Source organism: Crinia signifera, chromosome 4 (genome assembly GCF_055691185.1).
Source record: "Crinia signifera chromosome 4, ASM5569118v1, whole genome shotgun sequence".
Taxonomy (NCBI): Eukaryota; Metazoa; Chordata; class Amphibia; order Anura; family Myobatrachidae; genus Crinia; species Crinia signifera.
Window position 1 is genome coordinate 170983034 of NC_139220.1, and position 15912 is coordinate 170998945.

A 15912-nucleotide genomic window follows, 5' to 3' on the forward strand; every position below is an offset into this window, starting at 1 on the left:
AAACAAAGTGTAGGTGAAATTTCAAAATTTTTTTTTTTTGCAGAGTTTCAATTTTAATACATTTTTCTAACGAATACAGTAGATTTTACTAGAGAAATGTGACTAAAAATTGATTCCCCCAATTCTTTTGTTTTCAAAAATATCCTATATGTGGCCCTAGTGTGCACGTTGACCAAACCACAGGCTTCATAATAGAAGGAGCACCTACTTGATTTTGGAGCCTCCTTTTTATGAGATTTTTTTTTAGGCACCATGTAGGTTTCTAGGCACCATAAGTGCTAAAAGTTAGGAACCTCCCCCACAAGTCACCCCATTTTGCAATCTACACCCCTCAGGGAATTCATCTAGGGGTATAGTGTACATTTCAAACCCCCAGGGGTTTCACCAATTTTGGTACAACTGGGATGTGAAAATGGAAAATTACATTTTTTTACACAAACATGCAGTTCTGGCTCCAAATTTTTCATTTTCACAAGGAATGAAGGAGACAAAGCACCCCAAAATCTGTGCCCCAATTTCTCCCGAGTACAGCAATGCCTCACATGTGACCAAAAAATACCAGTTGGGTGCATGGCAGGACTCAGAAGGGAAGGAGTGATTTTTGGATTTTGCAGCACAGATTTTGGTGGAATGAATGGTGGGTGCTATGTTGCACCAATACAGTGGAACCCCCCCACAAGTCACCCCATTTTGCAAAGTACACCCCTCAGGGAATTCATCTAGGGGTATAGTGTACATTTCAAACCCCCAGGGGTTTCACCAATTTTGATACAACTGGGCAGTGAAAATGAAAAATTACATTTTTTTACACAAAAATGCAGTTCTGGCTCAAAATTTTTCATTTTCACAAGGAATGAAGGAGACAAAGCACCCCAAAATCTGTGCCCCAATTTCTCCCGAGTACGGCAATGCCTCACATGTGACCAAAAAATACCAGTTGGGCGCATGGCAGGACTCAGAAGGGAAGGAGTGATTTTTGGATTTGGCAGCACAGATTTTGGTGGAATGAATGGTGGGTGCCATGTTGCATTAGCAAGACTCCCAAAGCACCAATACAGTGGAACCCCCCCACAAGTCACCCCATTTTGCAAAGTACACCCCTCAGGGAATTCATCTAGGGGTATAGTGTACATTTCAAACCCCCAGGGGTTTCACCAATTTTGATACAACTGGGCAGTGAAAATGAAAAATTACATTTTTTTACACAAAAATGCAGTTCTGGCTCAAAATTTTTCATTTTCACAAGGAATGAAGGAGACAAAGCACCCCAAAATCTGTGCCCCAATTTCTCCCGAGTACGGCAATGCCTCACATGTGACCAAAAAATACCAGTTGGGCGCATGGCAGGACTCAGAAGGGAAGGAGTGATTTTTGGATTTGGCAGCACAGATTTTGGTGGAATGAATGGTGGGTGCCATGTTGCATTAGCAAGACTCCCAAAGCACCAATACAGTGGAACCCCCCCACAAGTCACCCCATTTTGCAAAGTACACCCCTCAGGGAATTTATCTAGGGGTATAGTGTACATTTCAAACCCCCAGGGGTTTCACCAATTTTGATACAACTGGGCAGTGAAAATGAAAAATTACATTTTTTTACACAAAAATGCAGTTCTGGCTCAAAATTTTTCATTTTCACAAGGAATGAAGGAGACAAAGCACCCCAAAATCTGTGCCCCAATTTCTCCCGAGTACGGCAATGCCTCACATGTGACCAAAAAATACCAGTTGGGCGCATGGCAGGACTCAGAAGGGAAGGAGTGATTTTTGGATTTGGCAGCACAGATTTTGGTGGAATGAATGGTGGGTGCCATGTTGCATTAGCAAGACTCCCAAAGCACCAATACAGTGGAACCCCCCCACAAGTCACCCCATTTTGCAAAGTACACCCCTCAGGGAATTCATCTAGGGGTATAGTGTACATTTCAAACCCCCAGGGGTTTCACCAATTTTGATACAACTGGGCAGTGAAAATGAAAAATTACATTTTTTTACACAAAAATGCAGTTCTGGCTCAAAATTTTTCATTTTCACAAGGAATGAAGGAGACAAAGCACCCCAAAATCTGTGCCCCAATTTCTCCCGAGTACGGCAATGCCTCACATGTGACCAAAAAATACCAGTTGGGCGCATGGCAGGACTCAGAAGGGAAGGAGTGATTTTTGGATTTGGCAGCACAGATTTTGGTGGAATGAATGGTGGGTGCTATGTTGCATTACCAATACAGTGGAACCCCCCCACAAGTGACCCCATTTTGCAAACTACACCCCTCAGGGAATTCATCTAGGGGTATAGTGTACATTTCAAACCCCCAGGGGTTTCACCAATTTTGGTACAACTGGGCTGTGAAAATGAAAAATTACATTTTTTTTACACAAAAATGTACTTCTGGCTCAAAATTTTTCATTTTCACAAGGAATGAAGGAGACAAAGCACCCCAAAATCTGTGCCCCCATTTCTCCAGAGTACGGCAATGCCTCACATGTGACCAAAAAATACCAGTTGGGTGCATGGCAGGACTCAGAAGGGAAGGAGTGATTTTTGGATTTTGGAGCACAGATTTTGGTGGAATGAATGGTGGGTGCTATGTTGCATTACCAATACAGTGGAACCCCCCCACAAGTGACCCCATTTTGCAAACTACACCCCTCAGGGAATTCATCTAGGGGTATAGTGTACATTTCAAACCCCCAGGGGTTTCACCAATTTTGGTACAACTGGGCTGTGAAAATGAAAAATTACATTTTTTTTACACAAAAATGTACTTCTGGCTCAAAATTTTTCATTTTCACAAGGAATGAAGGAGACAAAGCACCCCAAAATCTGTGCCCCCATTTCTCCAGAGTACGGCAATGCCTCACATGTGACCAAAAAATACCAGTTGGGTGCATGGCAGGACTCAGAAGGGAAGGAGTGATTTTTGGATTTTGGAGCACAGATTTTGGTGGAATGAATGGTGGGTGCTATGTTGCATTACCAATACAGTGGAACCCCCCCACAAGTGACCCCATTTTGCAAACTACACCCCTCAGGGAATTCATCTAGGGGTATAGTGTACATTTCAAACCCCCAGGGGTTTCACCAATTTTGGTACAACTGGGCTGTGAAAATGAAAAATTACATTTTTTTTACACAAAAATGTAATTCTGGCTCAAAATTTTTCATTTTCACAAGGAATGAAGGAGACAAAGCACCCCAAAATCTGTGCCCCCATTTCTCCAGAGTACGGCAATGCCTCACATGTGACCAAAAAATACCAGTTGGGTGCATGGCAGGACTCAGAAGGGAAGGAGTGATTTTTGGATTTTGCAGCTCAGATTCTGGTGGAATGAATGGTGGGTGCTATGTGGCATTAGCAAGACCCCCGAAGCACGGTGAAATGATGAACCTAATAATCCATAGATGTGTGGTATATTTTGAAACACTCCTTTATACATAGGCCGGGTTTGTCGGGGCAAGTTTCACAGTGGAAAATAGTTTCCTTTCTTATTCCCTTTTTATAGCAAACTTTGCACCTTTTTTGTGTCCTGCCCTTTCTTGCAGTGGAGGGGATTTCGTTGGGAAAATGCTGCCCTGGTACAATACGGGGGCCAGTACTAGAAGTACTGGGGCCCTCTGCCTGCTGGTTCCCAAATATTAGGCCCTTTATGACTTCCTCTTGAAAGTGCATAAATGTCCCCCTCTGGCCGGTAGAACGGAATAGCACGTAAGCGTTATACAGTGCCATCTGGATGATATACACGGCCAGCTTCTTGTACCAGATATTTGTTTTCCGCAGGGCACTGTACGGCTTCAGTACCTGATCTGAAAGATCCACTCCGCCCATGTACTTATTGTAATCTAGGATACAATTTGGTTTTGAGGTGTGGGTACTGGTACCTCGTACAGGGATGGAGGTGGTACTGTCTCCATGAATTGTTGTCAGTATAAGGACATCCCTCTTGTCCTTATATTTGACCAACAACATATTTTCGGTGCATATTCCCCTGCTTTCACCCCTTCTTAGTACTTGGGCAATGTGCGTTTTGGGGAGGCCTCTTTGGTTCTTGCGCACAGTACCGCAAGCTGCTGTACCTCTTGAACCAAGGGCCTTAAACAGGGGGATGCTAGTGTAAAAGTTATCCACATAGAGGTGATAACCTTTATCCAGGAAGGGGTGCACTAAATCCCAGACAATTTTTCCACTAACACCTACGAGGGAGGGGGGGCATTCTGGCGGTTCAATTCTTGAATCCTTCCCTTCATATACCCTAAACTTGTGGGTGTACCCTGTGGTGCTTTCACACAGCTTATACATTTTTATGCCATACCTTGCCCTCTTACTGGGAAGGTACTGGCGGAATTGAACCCTTCCTTTAAAATGTATAAGGGACTCGTCGATACTAATACATTTATCAGGGATGTATAGCTCTGCAAATTTGGCACTGAAATGATCAATGACCGGCCTGACTTTGAATAGCCTGTCAAAGGTGGGATCATCTCTGGGTGGGCACTGTGCATTATCGGTGTAATGTATAAATTTATGGATTGCCTTTAAAACGAGCCCGAGTCATGGCCATACGGTAAAATGGGGTGCTGTACAGAACATCTGTACTCCAATATTGCCTAATTTGTGGCTTTTTTACTATGCCCATATGAAACACCAGACCCCAAAACGTCATCATCTCTACTGCATCTACAGGGGTCCACCTAGCAAATGATGACGTGGGGTTTTGAGCAATAAACTGCTGGGCATATAAATTAGTTTGGTCCACCATTAAATTTATAAAATCATCAGAGAAAAATAATTTGAAAAAGTCAATTTCTCTGAGACCTGTGGAATCAAATTGGATTCCTGGCATGGCCAAAAACTCAGGAACCTGGGGCTCAAAATTGTCTGGTGGTGGGGTCCATACGAGATCAATTATTGGGGGGGGGGTCCTCAGCCGCTCTACGGGGGCGTCTTTGAGGGGGTCCCTCATCACCAGAGGAGGAAGAGGAGCTTAAGACGAATCCTTCAAATTCCCCGCTTGCCTCACTGGCTGTGTCAGAATCAGAGGCAAGCATGGCATATGCCTCCTCCACTGAATACATTCTTCTGGATGACTGGGATGACATTTGGGATGACATTTGGGATGACATTTTTATTTTTGTGTTACTGGTAGTGAAATGTTTCAACACGTGTATAGTGTAGGGGGGGTACAAACTTTATTTCAACACGGGGGGTATGTAGTGTGTAGTGTGTATGTAGTGCAGGAAAAAAAAATACTTTATACAAAAAAAAAAAAATTGAAGGGGTTAAAAAAAAAAAAAATTGAAGGGGTTAAAAAAAAAAATTTGAAGGGGTTAAAAAAACAAAAAAAAAGGTCCTGCGCCAAAAATTGAGCACAGATGTTGGTCAGTAACGTCCGTCACTGAACAGCGCTCAAGTGAAATGTTTCAAGACGTGTATAGTGTAGGGGGGGGGGGGGGTACAAACTTTATTTCAACCCGGGGGGTATGTAGTGTGTAGTGTGTATGTAGTGCAGAAAAAAAAAATACTTTATACAGGAATTTGATCCCAATAAAAAAAAAAAAAATTGAAGGGGTTAAAAAAAAAAAAAAAAAGGTCCTGCGCCAAAAATTGAGCACAGATGTTGGTCAGTAACGTCCGTCACTGAACAGCGCTCAAAGGCAACAGGAATTTGATCAAAAAAAAAAAAAATAGATCAACCCTGTGCCGAAAAAGCTGATCAGTGATGTACGTCACTGATCAGCGCACAGTGGCCACAGGACACCCACAAAATCACAGTGTGTGTAAAAAAAAAATTAAAAAAAGACCACACAGCACCCACAAAAAAAAAAAAAAGGTGATCAGTGATGCGACACTGATTACCAGTGAGGGGCAGCAGGTGCACAACCTTTGGTGCAACTGACAGTGCAACTGGCAGCAACTGACAGGTATATATAAAAAAAAAAACCTCTGCGCCCCCAAAAAGTTGCTGATCACCTCAGATATAGTGATCAGCACAAAAGGCGGGGGTAGCAGACACAAAATATACACTCTCTATCACTCTCTGTCACTATCTCTCTCTATCTCTCACTATCTATCACTATCTATCACTATCTATCACTATCTATCACTATCTATCACTCTAGGACACTGCAGCAGCAGCACTGACAGTTATATGTATAAAAAAAAACCTGCACCCCCAAAAAGGGGGGGTAGCAGACACAAAATATACACTCTCTATCACTCTCTGTCACTATCTCTCTCTATCTCTCTCTATCTCTCACTATCTATCACTATCTATCACTCTATGACACTGCAGCAGCAGCACTGACCCTGCACCCCCAAAAAGGGGGGGTAGCAGACACAAATCTCTCTATCTCTCACTATCTATCACTATCTATCACTATCTATCACTCTATGACACTGCAGCAGCAGCACTGACAGTTATATATAAAAAAACCCTGCACCCCCAAAAAGGGGGGGTAGCAGACACAAAATATAGCTCTCTCTGTCACTATCTCTCTATCTCTCTCTCTATCTCTCTCTATCTCTCTCTCTATCTCTCTATCACACTGCAGCAGCAGCAGGAAGTCTCAGGAAGTCAGATCCAGGAAGCGTCCAGCACGCTACAAGCAGTGATCAAGTGATCAGGTAAGGTATTTGCAAGGATCAGGTAAGTATTAGCAAGGATCAGGTCAGTATCACGGCAGATAGGCACGGTGACCGCTCTGCACGCAATTCCAGACCGGAATGGCGTCTGCAGCGCAGTCACCGTTAGTTTAAATATCGCGCCTTGGCTGTGATTGGTCCGTGGGTCCCACGGACCAATCACAGCCTTGGGGGCAGGTGGGGTGAGGGTGGGGTGAGGTGTCATCGTCACCGATGACCCCCTCATGCCCCCTGACGCCCGGCGGTGATTGACACCTGTGTTACCGAGCGTCTGATTCGCCAGTAACACAGGAAACCGCTGTGAATGGCTGTTCACACTGAACAGCCAATCACAGCGATCGCCGACGGGGGGGCGGCATCGCAGCCCCCCCTGGGCATGCAGGGACATGTCTGCTGTCAGGGACAGCAGACATCGTCCCTCTGTCACTGCGTCTCTAGACGCAGTGACAGTTTAAAGTCATGACGTATATATACGTCATGTGTCGGGAAGTACTTCCCGGCCATGACGTATATATACGTCAAATGTCGTGAAGGGGTTAAATGGACTCAGTTTCAATGTTAAAAAAATTTAACATTGAAGCCTATGGACACGATGGACCCGATTTCTCCATAGGCTTCAATGTTAAAATAATTTAACATTGAAGCCTATGGAGAAATCGGGTACATCGCGTCGGTCGCGTCGTGTGCGTTTTAGTATGCACCCGACGCGACCGACACGATTTTTTCCGACACGACCACCACGATAGAAATCGTGGTGGCCGTGCTAGGAAACAAGTACCAAAAGATGTATAAAGGTGGCCACACACCGTGTGATGCGCACCGTGCGTTTCGGACCAGATCGCATAGCATCTGGTCCAAAAAGTACATGCAGAGTATACTTTTTGTGGTATACGATATGATGTGCACGGGAGCGCGCATCGCAAGCCAAAAACACTCCATGTGTTGGCACCTTAAAGACTCTGTAGACAACAGAAAGTCAGCACCAGTATGCTGACGTGGTTGAGATGCTACGGGCACTTACAGAATCTCAACCATGTGGGCAAAATAACTTTATAAATGCTCCTAAAGCTGCATGGTATAATGTCTGCATGGTTAAATTGCTGTATTGACATAGTGAGTGTAGACTTATTATACCAAACCTGACCTTACGACAATAATAAATACCACTGACCTGTCAGAGTGCCTAATGAGAATCATCAACCTCAAGAATTATTTATCTATACCACGTACCCTTAGAGATGGGGATGGGGAGAGGGGTTGTGCTTACCATGCGGCTCTGTCTCTGGGTTTTATCCCCCAGAGCTTTTCAATAACTAGCCAATTTCCATGAGGCTGCAATGAACAATGGAGGTCATTCTGGTTGGCTTGCTAAGCAGCGTTAGTTCGCTGCTTAGCAAACCTTGTAGCATCGCCCGCCGGTTGTACGAATGCGCGCCCCCTGCCGCACTATGAATATCTCTGCTGCACTGCGAATGGATGTTTTGCTTAAACATCTATTTGCAGGTTAGCATGCGGGCACAAAATCATTTTGGTCCTCGCATAGAAGCCCTGCACATGCGCACATGTGCATGAGTAGAGCTTCAACATCGAACTTACGCACGGGTACGTTTGCTGATCAGAATGACCTATAAATTGCACTCTCTGAAGTTAGACAAAAAAGGGGGTGGTTGACTGCGCTAGATGATATAGAAATGAATAGTTTACAAAGGGTGAATCAAAGAATGGACCTACGCGTTTCGCCGCTCTCAGCAGCTTTTTCAAGGACTATTATGATCAGTGTCATTTTTTACCAATTTTTACTGTTGTTTTATTCTGCTTTATTTTTTATTCTTATGTAAAAAGCTATAATAAATTGTCTAACCTTTTTTACCACACACCTGACCTATATGTTTATGCATTCTTTGATTCACCCTTTGTAAACTATTCATTTCTATATCATCTAGCGCAGTCAACCACCCCCTTTTTTGTCTTCCATTGTATAGGGGTTGACTTTCCCCTTTTTTAGACTGCTGCTTTACTTAGCCAATCCACTCATACATTAGCGCCTTTTTTGTGGATATCCATATCCCTTCTTTTTCCACTCTCTGAAGTTACCAGGCTGAGCAGCGGCAGTAATTGAATATCTCCAGGCAGAGCTGTAACTCCGCAGCCAATTGTATCTGCTCCATTATTACAGTTCAGAGCGGTGCTGTCAGTATTTGCTTTTTAGTTTCAATGTGTTTACATAAAGTGACAGGAGCTGCAATGTGACATTATCTAGCAGCACTCCTGACACAGAGGAGGAGCGGACAGTGCAAATGCTAGTCCATGGGAAAAACCCAGCATCTCCGGAGATGCTGGGCTGCCCGCAGAGTAATGTTATAATGATTCCCACCACAGCCCGCTTCTAAAACTTATGTCATGCCCCTTTGAAGCAATGCATGCAAGGGGCGCACAAGGGTGATACAGAGTGCGCATGAGGGTGTAACCAGTCCCTTTGATGCTTCTGGGAAGTAGTCTGTAGACTAGACTCTAGAGCAGCGGTTCTCAAACTGTGGGTCCTGACCCCAAATTGGGTCCTGACCACCTCAGCATGGGGTCACGACTCTGATCATTAGGTTAATGTGTCTGTGGATGGGGACAGGGTATAACTCATTAAGTAAACACCCACTGTTTCCCTCTTCCATCCCACTGACACCCTTTTCCATTCACCCCCATTACCCACTGCCTCCCAGTCACAAAAGCGGTCACTTCACTTCACTGACCACACATGTGGCGGCCATTCAGTATTAACTTGCTGGGGTCCTGTAATAATTTTTATTGTCTGACGGGTCCCAGAGCAAAATAGTTTGTGCACCCCTGCTCTAGAGCACTAATGATAATATTCTTTATTTGGAATGCACCAGAACCTACCAATTGCAATGTGTCTAGATGTTCCCATGAAGAAGTATGTCAGGATGGGGAAGAATGAGGAGTACAGGCCATATCCAACAGGTACCTCAGCAAGTAATGCGAAAGCCAGCCCTAGAAGACATAACATCAGCTTACATATTATATACCACACTAATTAGAGGGCAATGACAGTCATTATATGTTTGTCAACAGGCACACCGTAAAATGCTCAAAAAGGGCTGCTGTACACAATTCTGACATGTTATAGTACATAACACATGACACTTCTTGGAAGGTTAAGCATTGTGTCTATTAGTGTGACTTGCATTTATTATACAGGTTATTTTCCTCTGTTTTTATTACACTGTATAATTCTAGGAGCATTCAAAGACACAGTGGGATAGGTCTAACAGTGCAAGATTCCTCATTATATAGTTACAGTCAGTTCTGAGTGTACAATCATCCACAAAATGCTCTTATTTGTTAAGGATATAATAGGACATATTTGTGAAATTTAACATGAGGATCATTTAGGAACTTTAATCGGTAGTTAAAGCCTGATTAAGGGGAGTATTCAATGTATGCCGATATTTCCAACAGGCGAAAATATCGGCACACAGCACACATACTCAATGCAGCTACGGCAATTTTCAACAATGGGGATTCAGGCAATCTGCGGGCTATCCGAATGACTGTAAAATTCTGACTGTCAGTAAGATTTATAAGGTTGAATGTAAATTTGACCTATTATCTGCGAAAATTGGAGATATTGGCACTATCGGAAAAAAACTGCCCTTATTGAATATGTCGGAACCCCTTCAGACCTATTCATGTTGGAAACTGCCATCTTTTGGACAGGACAGCAGTTTCAACTGCAATTGACTATACCCCAAAGTGAAGGAGATAAAGTACCAACCAAACTGCTCATTTTGGTACTTTATGTTCATTCACTTTATCAAACACAGAATTTAACATGGCAGAGCCAATACATCCACTTTATCTTTCTTCAAGACTGGTGTTAAGTTTGAGACATAGGGGTATATTCAGTGCCTCAAAGGTGAGCTATGACGGCCATTTCCACATCGCTTGGTCTTTTTCAGCGAGGTGGAAACAGCGAGTGTACCCATTAAAACGGCGAGGCTTGCCACAAAATGCAGCGGGCTTGCAAACCACGCCATTTAGGGGAATCCTTGCCATGCGCTAATGGTGACAATTTCCATGGAACATTGAATACGGTGAGCGGCTGGCGAGGATGGCCTTTCCTCGCCAAAAAAGCCATCCTCGCTGTACAAACCCCTATTGCCGCCGCTCTCCGACAGCATTGAATATACACCATTACTGTAAGGACTAAAGGAGAGTACAAGAATGACACCTAAGCAGGTCTGTATTAATTAGATGATATGATCACACTGCTTTACTGTCAACAGTCTCATTTACTTTGCACCTCTGACGATACAGATACAGTTTTAGTTTTGTGGGTGTGAAATAGATGCTGACACTCTGGGGGAAATTTACTAAAGTAAATTTGTAAAAAATAGGTGAATTTGTATCCAGACATACACTTATTTTTGACATTTACTATCCCGAAAATACGGCAATTCGTAGTCGTATTGATAGCACATCAATACGACTACGAATTGCCGTATTTTCGGGATAGTAAATGTCAAAAATACGTGTATTTCTGGATACAAATACACCTATTTTTTTTACAAATTTCCTTTAGTAAATTTCCCCCTCTTCGTCAACGCTCCAAATTACATTTACATAGGTAACGTTGCTACAGCAACACTTATCTCAGAATACGTGCGGTAGCCATGTATCAAATGATGTTAGTTAATAAATAAACCCATCATTTCAAAAATGGAGTGCGTTTCTCACCTCTTTGTATATGATGGTTTACTCAATGTGCTAGGCTATACAATGGAAAAATTAAATTGTAAGCTTAAGGTGAAAAGGTTTTTCTTGATAACAATATACCCAAGGTATATCTGTGTACAGTCTATCCTAGTTACAAAAATATGTTGAAGCTGAGCATATACAGTACCAGCCCTATGTTTTGTTTAATGCCCCCTTAAAATAAAACATAAGCTGACTGAATAAAATGTTAATTTAGAGGGTTATATTATGTGTTTTTATACATAATATTCTGTTTTTCTTCCATTTTGTTTGTTTAATTGTCCTCTCTGTGAGCCACTCTCTTATTGACATAAAAAAATAAAGTACTCCACCAAAAAAAACAAGCCCAAAACCAGAATGTTCATTGTATAAGAGGTGTACATAAACATATATAACACGCATTAAACAAAATAAAAACATGTTTAGAGTTTATCCATAAAATAGTTTAGTTCTATACAATTGCAATCAACACCAAGAAGCAGATTCGGAGTTTATCCTACCAGCGGTGGCCTATACCACCTTTGAATGAATGGGTCTGCTGTCCAGAAACAATCATAGTGTCTGCGCAATTGATCTTGCTTGTGTTGTGACTGGGACATGCGTTTAACCCCTTCCCGACATTTGACGTACATTTACGTCATGGCCGGGATGTACTTCCCGACACATGGCATAAATGTACGTCATGACTTTAAACTGTCACTGCGTCTAGAGACGCAGTGACAGAGGGACGATGTCTGCTGTCCCTGACAGCAGACATGTCCCTGCATGCCCAGGGGGGGGCTGCGATGCCGCCCCCCCCGTCGGCGATCGCTGTGATTGGCTGTTCAGTGTGAACAGCCATTCACAGCGTTTTCCTGTGTTACCAGCGAATCAGACGCTCGGTAACACAGGTGTCAATCACCGCCGGGCGTCAGGGGGCATGAGGGGGTCATCGGTGACGATGACACCTCACCCCACCCTCACCCCACCTGCCCCCAAGGCTGTGATTGGTCCGTGGGACCCACGGACCAATCACAGCCAAGGCGCGACATTTAAACTAACGGTGACTGCGCTGCAGACGCCATTCCGGTCTGGAATAGCGTGCAGAGCGGTCACCGTGCCTATCTGCCGTGATACTGACCTGATCCTTGCTAATACTTACCTGATCCTTGCAAATACCTTACCTGATCACCTGATCACTGCTTGTAGCGTGCTGGACGCTTCCTGGATCTGACTTCTTGGGACTTCCTGCTGCTGCTGCAGTGTGATAGAGAGATAGAGAGATAGAGAGAGAGATAGAGAGAGATAGAGAGATAGTGACAGAGAGAGCTATATTTTGTGTCTGCTACCCCCCCTTTTTGGGGGTGCAGGTTTTTTTTATATATAAATAACTGTCAGTGCTGCTGCTGCAGTGTCATAGAGTGATAGATAGTGATAGATAGTGATAGATAGTGATAGATAGTGAGAAATAGAGAGATTTGTGTCTGCTACCCCCCCTTTTTGGGGGTGCAGGTTTTTTTTTTATATATATAACTGTCAGTGCTGCTGCTGCAGTGTCATAGAGTGATAGATAGTGATAGATAGTGAGAGATAGAGAGATAGAGAGAGATAGTGACAGAGAGTGATAGAGAGTGTATATTTTGTGTCTGCTACCCCCCCTTTTTGGGGGTGCAGGTTTTTTTTTATACATATAACTGTCAGTACTGCTGCTGCAGTGTCCTAGAGTGATAGATAGTGATAGATAGTGAGAGATAGTGAGAGATAGTGAGAGATAGAGAGAGATAGTGACAGAGAGTGATAGAGAGTGTATATTTTGTGTCTGCTACCCCCCCTTTTGTGCTGATCAGTATATCTGTGCTGATCAGCAACTTTTTGGGGGCGCAGGGTTTTTTTTTTTTATATATACCTGTCAGTTGCTGCCAGTTGCACTGTCAGTTGCACCAAAGGTTGTGCACCTGCTGCCCCTCACTGGTAATCAGTGTCGCATCACTGATCACCTTTTTTTTTTTTGAGAGTGCTGTGGGGTCTTTTTTAATTTTTTTTTTACACACACTGTGATTTTGTGGGTGTCCTGTGGCCACTGTGCGCTGATCAGTGACGTACATCACTGATCAGCTTTTTCGGCACAGGGTTGATCTATTTTTTTTTTTTTTGATCAAATTCCTGTTGCCTTTGAGCGCTGTTCAGTGACGGACGTTACTGACCAACATCTGTGCTCAATTTTTGGCGCAGGACCTTTTTTTTTTTTTTTTTAACCCCTTCAATTTTTTTTTTTTTTATTGGGATCAAATTCCTGTATAAAGTATTTTTTTTTTCTGCACTACATACACACTACACACTACATACCCCCCGGGTTGAAATAAAGTTTGTACCCCCCCCCCCCCCTACACTATACACGTCTTGAAACATTTCACTACCAGTAACACAAAAATAAAAATGGCATCCCAAATGTCATCCCAAATGTCATCCCAAATGTCATCCCAGTCATCCAGAAGAATGTATTCAGCGGAGGAGGCATATGCCATGCTTGCCTCTGACTCTGACACAGCCAGTGATGCAAGCGGGGAATTTGAAGGATTTGTCTTAAGCTCCTCTTCCTCCTCTGGTGATGAGGGACCCCCTCAAAGACGCCCCCGTAGAGCAGCTGAGACCCCCCCAATAATTGATCTCGTATGGACCCCACCACCAGACAATTTTGAGCCCCAGGTTCCTGAGTTTTTGGCCATGCCAGGAATCCAATTTGATTCCACAGGTCTCAGAGAAATTGACTTTTTCAAATTATTTTTCTCTGATGATTTTATAAATTTAATGGTGGACCAAACTAATTTATATGCCCAGCAGTTTATTGCTCAAAACCCCACGTCATCATTTGCTAGGTGGACCCCTGTAGATGCAGTAGAGATGATGACGTTTTGGGGTCTGGTGTTTCATATGGGCATAGTAAAAAAGCCAGAAATTAGGCAATATTGGAGTACAGATGTTCTGTACAGCACCCCATTTTACCGTATGGCCATGCCCCGGGCTCGATTTGAGACGATCCTTAAATTTTTGCATTACAACGATAATGCACAGTGCCCTCCCAGAGATGATCCCACCTTTGACCGGCTATTCAAAGTCAGGCCGGTCATTGATCATTTCAGTGCCAAATTTGCAGAGATGTACATCCCTGAAAAATGTATTTGTATTGACGAGTCCCTTATACATTTTAAAGGAAGGGTTAAATTCCGCCAGTACCTTCCCAGTAAGAGGGCAAGGTATGGCATAAAAATGTATAAGCTGTGTGAAAGCACCTAAGGGTACACCCACAGGTTTAGGGTATATGAAGGGAAGGATTCAAGAATTGAACCGCCAGAATGCCCCCCCTCCCTCGTAGGTGTTAGTGGAAAAATTGTCTGGGATTTAGTGCACCCCTTCCTGGATAAAGGTTATCACCTCTATGTGGATAACTTTTACACCAGCATCCCCCTGTTTAAGGCCCTTGGTTCAAGAGGTACAGCAGCTTGCGGTACTGTGCGCAAGAACCAAAGAGGCCTCCCAAAAACGCACATTGCCCAAGTAATGAGAAGGGGTGAAAGCAGGGGAATATGCACCGAAAATATGTTGTTGGTCAAATATAAGGACAAGAGGGATGTCCTTATACTGACAACAATTCACGGAGACAGTACCACCTCCGTCCCTGTACGAGGTACCAGTACCCACACCTCCAAACCTAATTGTATCCTGGATTACAATAAGTACATGGGCGGAGTGGATCTTTCAGATCAGGTACTGAAGCCGTACAGTGCCCTGCGGAAAACAAAAATCTGGTACAAGAAGCTGGCCGTGTATATCATCCAGATGGCACTGTATAACGCTTACGTGCTATTCCGTTCTACCGGCCAGAGGGGGACATTTATGCACTTTCAAGAGGAAGTCATAAAGGGCCTAATATTTGGGAACCAGCAGGCAGAGGGCCCCAGTACTTCTAGTACTGGCCCCCGTATTGTACCAGGGCAGCATTTTCCTGATGAAATCCCCTCCACTGGAAAAAAGGGCAGGACACAAAAAAGGTGCAAAGTTTGCTATAAAAAGGGAATAAGAAAGCAAACTATTTTCCAGTGTGACACTTGCCCCGACAAACCCGGCCTATGTATAAAGGAGTGTTTTAAAATATACCACACATCTATGGATTATTAGGTTCATAATTTCACCGTGCTTCGGGGGTCTTGCTAATGCCACATAGCACCCACCATTCATTCCACCAGAATCTGAGCCGCAAAATCCAAAAATCACTCCTTCCCTTCTGAGTCCTGGCATGCACCCAACTGGTATTTTTTGGTCACATGTGAGGCATTGCCGTACTCGGGAGAAATTGGGGCACAGATTTTGGGGTGCTTTTTCTCCTTCATACCTTCTGAAAATGAAAAATTTTGAGCCAGAACTGCATGTTTGTGTAAAAAAAATGTAATTTTTCATTTTCACTGCCCAGTTGTATCAAAATTGGTGAAACCCCTGGGGGTTTGAAATGTACACTATACCCCTAGATGA

The 15912-nt window shown here is 43.6% G+C and overlaps 1 protein-coding gene across 1 annotated transcript in view; it reads right to left on the reverse strand.

Moving 5' to 3' along the window:
- Nucleotides 1-15912, reverse strand: part of LOC146074632 (pendrin-like) — a 206884-nt gene that overhangs the window by 42713 nt on the left and 148259 nt on the right. The window contains exon 4 of the mRNA XM_083182960.1: nucleotides 9532-9642. Within this exon, the coding sequence (XP_083039086.1) occupies nucleotides 9532-9642 (111 nt within the window). The remainder of the gene's footprint in view (nucleotides 1-9531; nucleotides 9643-15912) is intronic.